The following is a 12,234-nucleotide window of genomic DNA, read 5'->3' on the forward strand; positions in this document are numbered from 1 at the left end:
ATAATACCTAAATGCCTTTATTATAATACTAAATTATCATTATTATTTATCTTTACATAATGAATCACTTAATTTTCATCCGATGAGTCACTATCGCTATCTGAACTTGATGTGGAGTCAGAATCTTGTAAAGGTGCTCCCGTTTTAGCCCTGAAAAAAATATATTAAATAATTATTTAGGAAACGTATAATAAAATAGTTTGAACGTAGCGGGATTTTAACCCAGATTTCTTGGAAACCCAAGATTTTTTTATGTATTTTTCTTTCTCAAGCGCGGTCAAAATTATCAAATATTTTATTATTTAAAAAATGTATATAGCATAAAAAACTCAAAAAGTAAGAAAAATCCTAAAATCGAATATACATATAGCGTGACTGTAAACGCGACAGGTTGTGGGTAAAAGAAAAATACGTTAAGTTCAGCACCACTTAACACGCAATGTCCCGAATATTGAGGAAATCATCATTCGTTCGTGAGAAATATCTTAACACTACTTTCTCTCTGCTTTCTCTTCTATATGCAGAATATAGCTTGAAGATAATAAAAACTCACAAATGATAAGCTTGAGCTACGGCCAAAGCAGATGGATGGAGTGACGCCGCCAGGGAAGATTTGTTTTCTTCTAGTAACTTCTGTGCTTCGTCTGTAGTTCTGTTCAACATTACTGATAAAGCTTCTACACTAGCTGACATTGCCTCTTCGAACCCGCACTCAGCTAGGTATTGTATTGTGCTCTGTGGGAATTATTTTGGGTATTAAATTATGCTAGCGACCCAAACACGGATTCACCCGCTTTAACTTATTGATATATTAGGCAGCCAAATTATAAAAATCTTTATATAAATTGTACCTGTGTGTTATTTTGATGTATAAGCTATTTTATTATAAAGTTTCATCTAATTCCTTTCTGTAGTTTTCTATAAGATTTCACATTTACAATATAAAATTATTTATAATATTAGTATTATAAGTGTGGTTGAAGGTAAAAGTCATACCATAGCGTAAATGAGAAATATACTATTGTGAGTCACAATAGTATATTTTTCATAAATTGAACATAACGCTATTGTTATATAAAATAGAAAAAAAAAGCTAAATATAAAGAGAACGAATCAAACGTCAAACTGACAGCTGCAACGGCATGATGACCGCTCTTGGCTGCACGTGCAGCCACCAGCTCTAGGGCTCCAGCATCCGGAGCTCCAGTCGCTCCGCGCAGCCGCGACACGACCTCCTCCACCGCCTGCCAGCAGACGACTGACTGTAACAGACCGGCGTCGCTGGCAGTGGACTCACTGGTAGTGGCAGCACTGCTAGGAGTGTCCGGAGTGTCAGAGCATAACATCGCTATGTTCGACAGCGCCGCTGCTGATAGTCTGTAAAAATATTATATTATTCATAGAAAAATATTTAAATAAAATTAACGAATGAGGTCGTGGTGCAGCGGCAGTATATTCGATTGTCAACGCAATGGTATTGAATTCTATTCCACATAGGGAGATTGAATTATTTTTATCTTTATCTTCTTCTGACAGTATAGCTAAAAGCATGGTGATGGAATTTTTCCAATCACTATAATATAGCATAAAACACTACATAAGCTAAAACCTACTTCTGTGTAGGAGACCTTCGTTCTTCTGTTTCCTCACGTTCCTCTGTCAATTGACTGAACTTGAGCATATCAGCAGCGGCGTTGCGAATTTTGTCTTTGATTTCTTCCTCTAAAAAATAAGATTGAAAATAACGTTTAATTATGGTCTCAAGCTCAAATGAATAGACTATAGATGTTGTACTTTCGCTCACTTTTTTTCTTTTTCTCACAAACATAAGTACGCACACACATACACGCACTCTAACCTCCTTACTCACACACATACCTTGGTACTGATAGCAGTTGCAGAATGCCTCCAGCAGGCGTTCCACGAGGCGCGTGCGCTTGGCGTGCCCGAACACCACCAGCTGCGACCAGCACGCGGCGAGACGGTCGCCGTTGCCCCCCACTTCGAGTGTTTTGATTATCTGTTTTTGTATGGATATACATAGTATTAACTGTAAATGTTATACAGATTTTGAATAAAATATGATTACAAATCATATAGTAAAGTCTAATTTATACAGCTATTACTGATACTATAAAAACGTTTTATGTAAATTTATTTTTTATTAGTTATTATTTTTAATAGTTATTAGTTTTTTTTTCCTATTATTTTATTATTATTAACGAACACTACTACATTTAAAATGTTTGTTTGTTGTTTTTATAAGACTGCAGCTGTAAAGACTTACCTCTTCCATAACAGATGGTTCAGGAACATAAATATTCGGTATTAAGAGATCCAATAACTCCAATGTTCTTTCAAATGGCGCATACCTGTAATACGTTTTTTTACACTGATTTCTTTCGGCTATAATATAAGGTTAAGAAAGTAAAGTTGCTCGTGGGTCGCTAGCTAAAAATAAAAATGGGAGCTTACCTGCAAGCAACAGTAACAAAATGTCTGTAATAAATGCTCTCTTTGAATGCATCTCCAACCAATTTATAATTATCACCCTTCATCAGTAAAGCGTGTAGTCTCTCTGCTAAGTTCATGTCCTAAAATATAAAAATGTATATCAATGAAAGACGGAAGCGCGGCGTTCAGTTCCGCCTCTCAGCACGAAATGAATCAAGAATTCTGCAGAATGTGGAGAACGAAGTGTCTTAACAATGGATTTCCTTCTGTATTCTCTACTATACACATGATACAGCGAAAGAAGCAGATGAAGTTTATTAGTAAGCTAATAATGACCACAGATTACCAAATAAATAATATAAAAAAAAATTCTTACTCGCAAATGTTCACTACATACTCCCATGGCTGTAATGAAGAAGTTAGTGTCCATAGGTTCATTTGCTACTAATGACTCTCTCTGTTCCAAATCTGCCAAAATACCACTTAATATGTCTATCCGAGGTCCTTCTGTAAGGAGAAGGAAAATTATAGTTCTATTAATTTCATTAACCTCGTGAAAGGAGAAAAAACTTTGACAATATTAATGCCATATAAAATAATAGTTCATTAAAAATGCCTTAAATTATATTTTTTTGCGTGATGATAAAAAAAATATGCTTATATTTTGTTGATCATTTGATACTTCCTTTACAGCACAGTATATCATGGTATTTCTTCCGTTTCGTTTACTGTCGTATAGTATTTTTTTTTTTATTTTCCTTCCTCCTAACATTATTTATGGACTAAAACTAATTTTCTGATAGTTTATAACTAAATAAATTTTAAAACTAAATTTCATATTTATAGATTTTCTTTGTTTAGAGAACTTTGTGCTTCTCCTAGTTCCTGTAGAGAATGTCTCAGCTGACGGATTATTTTCATTTTCTTACTCTGGCAATGAGACAAAGCGAGGCGTCGAGTTCCGCAACTCAACACGCAATGTCTGAGGTATTGGACGGAGAAAGGGGAACGGAGTGTCTTAACATATAAATTTTTTCAGCATTATGCTGTATTCCATGTATAGAAAGGTAATGCTTTGAAAGTCGACCTCTAAATAATAATAATAAAAAAATAAAAATATACTTACGCTCTTTACAGAATAGGCATAATAAATAATAATATGAAGTCAAATTAGGTTCAATTCCTAATACTTTGAATTCAGATAAAATTTGCAAGGATAAAGTTTGTAATATTTTCCCACTGCCCCAAGCTGATATTGATATTAGACATGCGTTAAGTGTTTTTACATTCGGCGTTAAACCCTGCAAAGATGTTAACAAAAATATAATCATGAAATATTAAATATTGGAAAAAGTATCATTAGAAGAAATTATGAGTGATTTATTCCACAAGTGTCAAAATACTGCGTTCTCTAATTTACGGCCTAATTCGAGAAAATACTGGACGGGTGGATGAACTCAGTCAGGGATGAAATGATACAATTGTAGTATCGTTATTTTTGCTCTATACAGTTTCGATCGTAAAGTATAGAATACTTATCTATCTTTTTTTATCTAGTTTTGTAGTGCTACTTATAAATGTTAGTTTATTTAAGTTGTTTTTCTTACTGTAAGCACTTTGTCACACTTACAATAACGTAGGGGAAATAACTAAATGTCAAAAAGTAGCCTAGTTGGAAAATAGGGCCGCGCGGCCGCTTCGAAAAAAGTAAAGAGTGAAATGTCTTATTGGAAATGGAGTGTCTTAATACTATGTTCTGTCAGCCTTCCCTACTATACGCGGGACATGTCGTAACATAAAGATAAAATAATTTTCACCTGCTCATTCATTTCCATTAACAATCCTTTTAGGGCTTCAATACGTAATGCGGCCCCTTCCTTTAGGAATCCAACACAACTTAATAAGGAATTGTAGACACTTGTAGATAATGGTACACCATTTTCTTTTGCTTCTTGGGCTAGAGCATGAGCTCTTTCTGCCTAAAATAAAATAAGAAATAGATAAAAAAATTAGAATATCTATATAATAATATGTGAAGCTAAAACTTAGAATTATCTTTTACAATAATTATGCAGATGGACGTGTAAGTATAGTTTGGCACAGCTATAGTTTATATAGAGTAGGTCTGTAGAATTCTAATATATTCTTTTTTAAATAAGGCATAAGAGATTAAAATAAAATCAGCTTCACGGTGTGTCTCACACACAGCAGGGTAGGCAGAGGGAACCTAGTGTTAAAACACTCTGTTCCCCACATTCTGCTGCATTTTGGAGGCATTGCGTATTGAGTGGCAGAATTCAATGCCGCACTTTGCATAAGAGATACATTCTATTAAAATAATTATAACCAACACTACTACAAGGTGCTGTGGCAAAGCATATTACAAGCGTCATAATGATATAGAAGAGAGTAGATATGAAGAATTCAATGGTTTAAAAACTTTAAGAAAAACTTTTTTTCAGCTTCACACTGTCATACAACTTTACAATTCTAGACAGGCTGTATTTTTAAAAAGTATGTACCTGGAAAAATTTAGCCATGCCTTTTATAATAGCACAGTATGCTTCAGGTGTCTTGGGATCCATTGACGTAAACAATTTATCAGCTAAGCCACCAAGTCTGAAATAAAATATGGCATTAAGCCTTGCCTCTTATTACATAATATCTTGGATTTAGACATATTAATATAATTCTTCAGAAGCAAGTGAGGTTTTCTTGCTGTATGCAAGATACAGCATGAAGCTATAATATCTCCTTACACTCTACCAAATTTTTGAGACATTGCATCTTGAATGGCAGATCAAAATGCCGCGCTTTGCTTCATTAACACAATGAGAAAATGAAAATGTGAAATATTTTACTCCAATAAGTGAGAATTGAACTCCCAACCATCCTATTGCAAAGTTGCAAACTTGGGCCCCTAAAATGCAATGGCCTCAATATAAATATTAACACAAAATAAAGTATATTTACTTCCATGTAGCACCCTGTCTCTCTTTGCCTGATCCAGCGAACCATCTTTCCTCAAGCCATTCCATTGCAATAGGTTCTTTTTCATTATAGAAACATAAAAGTTGTAATAAAGATAACTTTAAATCATCACTCAAATTCTCAACCCCGCCGAGGAGCTCAAATACTTTTATTGAATCTTCTATCAGTACATTTTGAATTGTGTATTTTAAGTCATCTTCTGTAACCTGTAAAATATTCAAATCATATATCACAAGCAAAAAAAAAATCTGTACTTATAATCCTCAAACTGAATGTTGTGGAACAAATTATTTTATTTATGATTCATAAATTGCTTAAGACCATGTATTTTTATATGATAATACTTCATTATACTAGATAATCAATTGAGTTACAAATGAATGTGCAGACCTACTTAAAAAAAATCAAAAATCTTTTCTTGATTCAAAATAACTTAGGGCTTTTATATTAATAAAATATATTTAAATAACACAAACATATTTTTTTACCTTACTTTCATCATTATAAATAGGTTTAGGGGCAAATATATCAATTCGTGGATCTGCATTGAAGTATGGAGTTTTCATTTTCATTGGAGGATCCCATTCCCTTGTAGTAAACAAGTTTGCATGTTCATCTCTTATCCAAGCTGCTGCCTTTCTACCGGCCTCAGCAGACAACGCATATGCTCGTTTTCGGTAATTTGACAGTGGAATAAGAAACGGGTCATCATGATATCTGCAGAATTGCAATATTTATTATTCATACTTAATTTATTACAGAAATTTTGGAAATAAAATAAATATTAGTGGTGTTTACTTGTAATGAGGCGCAGTGGGATCGGTGCCGACAGTAGCCGCTAAAGCTTGCAAAATATCCGTAGGTCCTCTTAATATTCGGGGCGGTGGAGAAATACCATCACTGGATTTACTAAGTCGTGGAAGTTTTTGACTTTCTATAGAAGATACTGATCGACATAAACATGCTAATCTTGACCACTGCCTAAAAAAATCAAAAGTCATACAGGGAATAAAATTAAATATAATAATGTTATAATTTATATAAATACATTGCGTATTTACCTGGGCGTTATTACTAGGTTAGAATACATTTAGATTTTTATGATTTTCTTATAAATATAATTTAATGTCTTAAAATATATAATTTAATAATATTTGGGACCAACTGAGAACAACATAACCTAATATTTTTTTAACAGCGATAACCATAAGCTAGCTGTCACTTGCTAATATGCCAAAGCGACATCTGACATTATCGACATTTGTCACAGATATTATACGCCAGTAGTAATCAAATAATCGATAAACAATCGAATAAAGAGTGGAATATAAGAGCCAGACCTTCGTTATTTTATAAGGACACTTCTAAATTCTAATCAATAACAAGCGCCTACGGATATAATATACTAAAGTTACGCGTAGTAACTGACAAGAACGATTTATAATAAAAATAAATAATTAATTATAATTATTGGTTAGGCCGATTTAATTAGTCTTCATTATTGTATTCTGGCAAATTTCTCTTAACATTAAATAATTGTTTTGTTTCAAAATTAAAATTAAATCAACTTTATGATGTAATCCGCACACAGCAGGGTAGGCGGAGGGAACCTAGTGTTAAGATACTCCGTTCCCTATTTTCCACCGAATTCTGGAGGCATTGCGTATTGAATGTCGGAACTCAACGCAGCGCTTTGCCTCCACACCAGAGAGATTGGAATATAAATTTGAATAAATATTTAATTTCCTTGATTGGGAATCGAACCCACAAACAGTCCGGCTTACAATTACACACTTGTGCCCCTGCGTCATGATTGGCCTCATCAGGTTTTATTTCAATCAGTTCCTAGAGAATGTTGTTCGATAAAATTATTATAAATAGCTGTTTTATTGAATTGACTGAAACTTTACTTTTCGATATAGGCTTAAATATAATTTTTAAAATTATATTATTAATAGAAAATGAAAGTAATGCAGATTAATAAATTAATAATGATGTAGTTCAAGCTGGCGACGCTGTGAGCTGAGCCTGAGAAGCTAGCGAGCCGCTAGTATACAATAATTGTTATTAAAAAGAATGAATTAGAAATAAAACATTTTTTCTTATTTATTTATTAAAAAACATGACTATTAAAGCCAAATAAATTACTCTTACAAAGATTGCACCTATACCAATAGCGCTATTAGACGAAAAATTACCACTCACACTTGACGCATTATTGATAATTACATGGAAAATAATAGGTTTTTCAGTTACACTATTACACTTGTATAATGTTTCATTTACACATGTTTTATTTAGAGTACTGAATACAGTGCGAGGTGGACAATCAATGAGCCTTGCAGCAAAAACATTATTCAAATCTTTGATACATGCTATGTAAGATTTACAGCCAGGACTAGAAAGATCAGGATAATCGCCTTCTTTTGTACAGTTATATCCTGGCAGGCACTGGTAGTTAGTCACATTTGTACATTGACTTTCTAAATGGCTATAAACTGTTTGGTTAGGGCAAAGGAGGTCGTATTTCGTAAATGATGCAGCACCTGTGGCACCAGGCAAACACATTGTATATCCACGACAATCCGAGTTAGTGTTATTTGGAAATCTTCCTCTGGCTGTGCATAATGTGGATTGGCATGCACCATAATGAATTTTCTGAAATACCTACGAAAAAATATAATGATTATTAGATGCACAATGAAGAGTTGCTTAAATAACAATATAATATAAAATATATGTAGACATTGTATCATTGTCAATGTTAAAAGCATCATTATTTCGTAGGTACTATTTATTAGATGAGCCTTTGTATATGGAATGAATTATTGTTTTGTAAAAATTGCAGTAAGTATGAAAAAAATGCTATCAAAAAACTTGGCATGGCGAAGGGGCACAAAGTATGACTATAAAGGCGACTGGTTCAGAGTTCGATCCCCACTCGAGGAAATGAAATATTTATTAAAACTATATTTCTATTTCTTCGCTCTGGTGTCGAGGCAAAGCGCGACGTTTAGTTGCGCCACCCAGCACGTAATGCCTCCCGAATTCGGCGGAAAGTGGGGGAGTGTCTAGGTTCCTTCTGCCCACCCTGCTGTGTGTGGGACACAGCGTGAAGCTAATGAAAAAAAGAACGAAAATGAAAAGAAGAACTGGTAAAATAATAAAATTATGATTAAGTAGGTATATAAAAATAAATATTTAATAACTTGTAAAAAAATATATACACACTTACAAATAGTGAAAAAAATATCCATAAATACATATTGTATTTTATTTAAACTTATTTGCTCCACGAAAATTTTATTATTGTTCTACAAAGGAGTACTACTTTATAAGCATTTCTCATATCACTCACTCGTAAGATAAAAACAGAAACTGAGAAATTCTCATTATTAACATTGAAGCCTTACGAAAATAAAAGAGATGTGCCTCAGGTGTGATATCGATTTTGTGTTTTCACGTCTATTTTTTCAGAATATTATTTATTTTAATATTTTAAAGGGCGTAAGGTGTTTCTTAAGATTTTTGAATAATATTATGTGTTATTATGTATTATGGTTATTTCAGTTACCAAAGATTGTAAAACGTTTGTGGATATATCTCTCAAATTATAGTGTTTTTTTTTTGAACTGCACTGAGGTGTTCGTGCTATTGCAGAAGTAGGTACTACCGCGTATTCGCGGTAGTACCTACTTCTGTACACAGAGAGTTAAAGTTATCAGTTTATTTTCCATTAAAAATATGCAGGTACATCACTAGCTGGAAGTTTGATAAGTGTGTTTATTTGAATTAAAGTTGTGTATGTTTCATCTCTGCACACAATTTTGTTTATAACAGCCGGATTATTCTATGATTATGTTATTGTTCATAAAATTCTCAAATTATATTACTTCTATGTACGTATGTATGTATGTATGTATGTATGTATGTATGTATGTATGTATGTATGTATGTAGATATATTTGTTTTGTTTGAGTAAAAAACACCCAAGCAGCTTTTAATATATTTTACATAAAAATTATTCATTTCATACTATAATAAGAAGCATTGATAATATTGAAGCTCATGGATTTGTATTGCTCTACGGAAAAAAATGTATCTTTATCGATACATATAACAATATTGTATTCATAAGTGATTGCTGTCTGTACATGAAAAAAATATGAAAACATATTTTATTTGGGCATCTATCATAACAATAAAACTTAGTGTCAGAGCGCGGCGTAGATGTCCACCGATCAACATTCAATGCCTATAGAATTCAGCGGAAAATGACGGAGTGTCTTAACATTAGGTTCCCTCTGCTTACCCTGCTGTGTGCGGGATACAGTGCAAAGCTGATTTAACTTTAACAATTATTGTTATTTTGGCGTATTTTAGCGCCCCCCTCTGCCTTGTTACCAGAGCAAGGAAATTATTACTTTACAACAGTTAAACAACCATGACGTTACATGTCGTTATAATTTAAAAAATAAAAGCGTATTTAACGATGATTCTCCGAGTGAAAAGTCCTATGAATCATATTACAATTTCCTATGTAAATATGGGTAATACTTATCTTTAAGTAATCTAAATTGGTCCAGCTTAGTTTTATGATATAGCAGTATAAGAGGGAAGAAATATGCATACAGTTTTTTTTTCTTAATAAACGGTAGGTATTGTATATATAGTGGTATAATATATACCTGTGTATAAAAAACTGCTATTAAATACATCAGCTTCACGCTGTATCCCGCACACAACAGAGTAGGCAGAGGGAATCTAGTGTTAAGACGCACCGGTCCCCATTTTCCGCTGAATTCTGAAGGAATTGCGTGTTTAGTGGCGGAATTTAAGGCCGCGCTTTGCTGGTGATTTTTTCGCTCTGGTGCCGAGGCTAGAGCGAAAAAAATATAATACAAATTTAAATAAATATTTAATTTCCTCGAGTGGGGATCGAATCCACAACCAGTCGATTTTACAGTCATACCTTGTGCCTCTGCGCCACGACCGGCCAGTGCTAAAGATAGCAGTTCCAAATAAAATAATAAAATAATTTTAGGATACTCTTAAATGTACTTAACAAAATGTTACTCACACTGTCATATTCGTAATGGTCAAGGAAAATTCCTTACGAGCGGATAATTAAGTACTTCATTTAAAGTGTTATGGCTATCATCGAGCTAATCCTGCTTATTGGGCGTATAAACTCTATAAAGTATAAAAAGGACACACTTTCCCAATTTATGGAGTCCGTGAAAATGGAGGGAAAGTTCGGCATTGTCGTTTTTGTCGTAAGTTGCATAATATAAAAATAAATGTATATATTTCATTATTATAAATAGTTCAAAGCTTTTAATCTTAATTAGTCTTGCCATAAATGTTGATACAAAAAACATCATTTGTTTTAGTGTAAGTACATTACATTTATTACAATTAAAGTGTGTTAAATATTAATATAAATATCATTAAAAATATAATATAAAGCTTATCAATACCCTTATAGAACATATGGAAGATTTTAAAAACTATATTTGGCTTCATACTTACTTTACGTAATATAATTAAAGCGACTAGGTTCTCTCCACCCCACTCCATTTTAATATCACAAAATATTTTACATATTGGCGCGAAAATAAGAAAACAATGAACAATGGTATAAACGTGGCAGATTCTAAATTCAAAAGCAATATTTACTTTAATTGTAACAGTATTTATGGCCAGTAGTATATTATGGTTTGGTAAATATTTATTGTAGGTTTACTTTTAAATTAAGACAAGCAATAAAAAATAATATTATAAAAAATATTTCTATACTCAGATATTATGCCTAGCATGGCAAGCAAAGGCTGTTGTCAATTGCACGAGCACCGGCGCCGGAAGATTTGCAGAACCAACGGACACCACTTGCCAAAACTACACTCTATGCATCGCCCAAACCAACGGTTCCTACGCGTCTTACAATTACGTCTGCCCATCGACTTCCCTTTTTAACCCTGGTACATCTCGTTGCACCACAAATTACGTTTGCAACGTAACCACTTCAGTATGTACAGCTGAAGGCTTCATCGCAGACCCTAGCTCCACCAATTGCTCGTCTTATATTAATTGTGTACAAATTAATGGAACTTTTACTGCACAAACTTTAACTTGTCCTAGCGGCACCTTCTATAATCCTACTACAACGCTATGTGAGATTAACTATACATGCACTACAAGTAGCAACAGCACCTCTAATAGTACAGCATTTACCTGCACTGGAGCAGGTAGATTCGCAAATACTTCAGACACGGCATGCAAGACTTATTATTTATGTGTTCTGGCGACAAATGGAACGTATGTAAACTATCAATACACTTGTCCGACCACATCTGTTTTCAGCCCCACGTCTCGGGTGTGTACTACGAGTTATACATGTCCGACTTCATAAAATAGCACTAACGATTGTGAAAGTTTTAATTAATGAATGGAAATTACTTACTACATATTATTATGTTCCTATAAATTATTATTTTAAATAAATGTTTATTCGCAAACAAATGGGTTTATTTTTTTATCAAAATTTAAGTAGGTACCGAGTACTATCGATATCGTTACAATATCTAGTAAAGAATAATGACAATATTTTAATATTTATAATCAGTCAGTAATTCAGTATTTAAATAATAAATTTCACAATAAAATGTAAGTAAGTATTTAGACAAATATAGAAGTAAAATAATTTTGATAAAATAATATTACAACAATAAAAATTGCAAAATTATGAAAGAGATGAAATTGATTGATAGTTTAAGAGATAGACTCGGT

At 33.0% G+C, this 12,234-nt stretch overlaps 2 protein-coding genes across 2 annotated transcripts; one reads left to right on the forward strand and one right to left on the reverse strand.

The window, feature by feature from the left end:
• Position 1: 1 nt before the first annotated feature.
• On the reverse strand, positions 2-6,679 carry LOC146529890 (small ribosomal subunit protein mS39). Its single transcript, XM_085200108.1, has 15 exons — positions 6,507-6,679; positions 6,244-6,426; positions 5,934-6,162; positions 5,428-5,651; positions 4,977-5,073; positions 4,272-4,433; positions 3,581-3,755; positions 2,831-2,961; positions 2,476-2,594; positions 2,288-2,372; positions 1,879-2,020; positions 1,614-1,722; positions 1,131-1,377; positions 554-735; positions 2-150 (listed from the first exon to the last, which is right to left on the reverse strand). The coding sequence occupies exons 1-15, from the start codon at positions 6,533-6,535 to the stop codon at positions 69-71; spliced, it is 2,196 nt and encodes a 731-aa protein (XP_085056234.1). The 5' UTR covers positions 6,536-6,679; the 3' UTR covers positions 2-68.
• A 3,893-nt stretch (positions 6,680-10,572) lies between these two features.
• On the forward strand, positions 10,573-11,967 carry LOC146529891 (uncharacterized). Its single transcript, XM_085200638.1, has 2 exons — positions 10,573-10,721; positions 11,249-11,967. Exons 1-2 carry the CDS (start codon positions 10,596-10,598, stop codon positions 11,855-11,857), a joined length of 735 nt encoding a protein of 244 aa, XP_085056764.1. The 5' UTR covers positions 10,573-10,595; the 3' UTR covers positions 11,858-11,967.
• The last annotated feature ends 267 nt before the right edge of the window (positions 11,968-12,234 follow it).

The sequence above is a fragment of the Heliconius melpomene genome, chromosome 17, assembly GCF_056956725.1.
Source record: "Heliconius melpomene rosina isolate 202511_hmr_F chromosome 17, ASM5695672v1, whole genome shotgun sequence".
NCBI classification, from domain to species: Eukaryota; Metazoa; Arthropoda; class Insecta; order Lepidoptera; family Nymphalidae; genus Heliconius; species Heliconius melpomene.

Bases quoted from the DNA above. Each gene is read 5' to 3' on its own strand.
- LOC146529890 (XM_085200108.1), bottom strand. From the start codon at position 6,535: ATGTATTCTAACCTAGTAATAACGCCCAG. The intron at 6,427-6,506 runs GTAAATACGCAA...TGATTTTTTTAG, and splicing joins AACCTAGTAATAACGCCCAG to GCAGTGGTCAAGATTAGCAT. The intron at 4,434-4,976 runs GTACATACTTTT...ATTTTATTTTAG, and splicing joins GCATGGCTAAATTTTTCCAG to GCAGAAAGAGCTCATGCTCT.
- LOC146529891 (XM_085200638.1), top strand. From the start codon at position 10,596: ATGGCTATCATCGAGCTAATCCTGCTTATTGGGCGTATAAACTCTATA. The intron at 10,722-11,248 runs GTAAGTTGCATA...TTCTATACTCAG, and splicing joins TCGGCATTGTCGTTTTTGTC to ATATTATGCCTAGCATGGCA.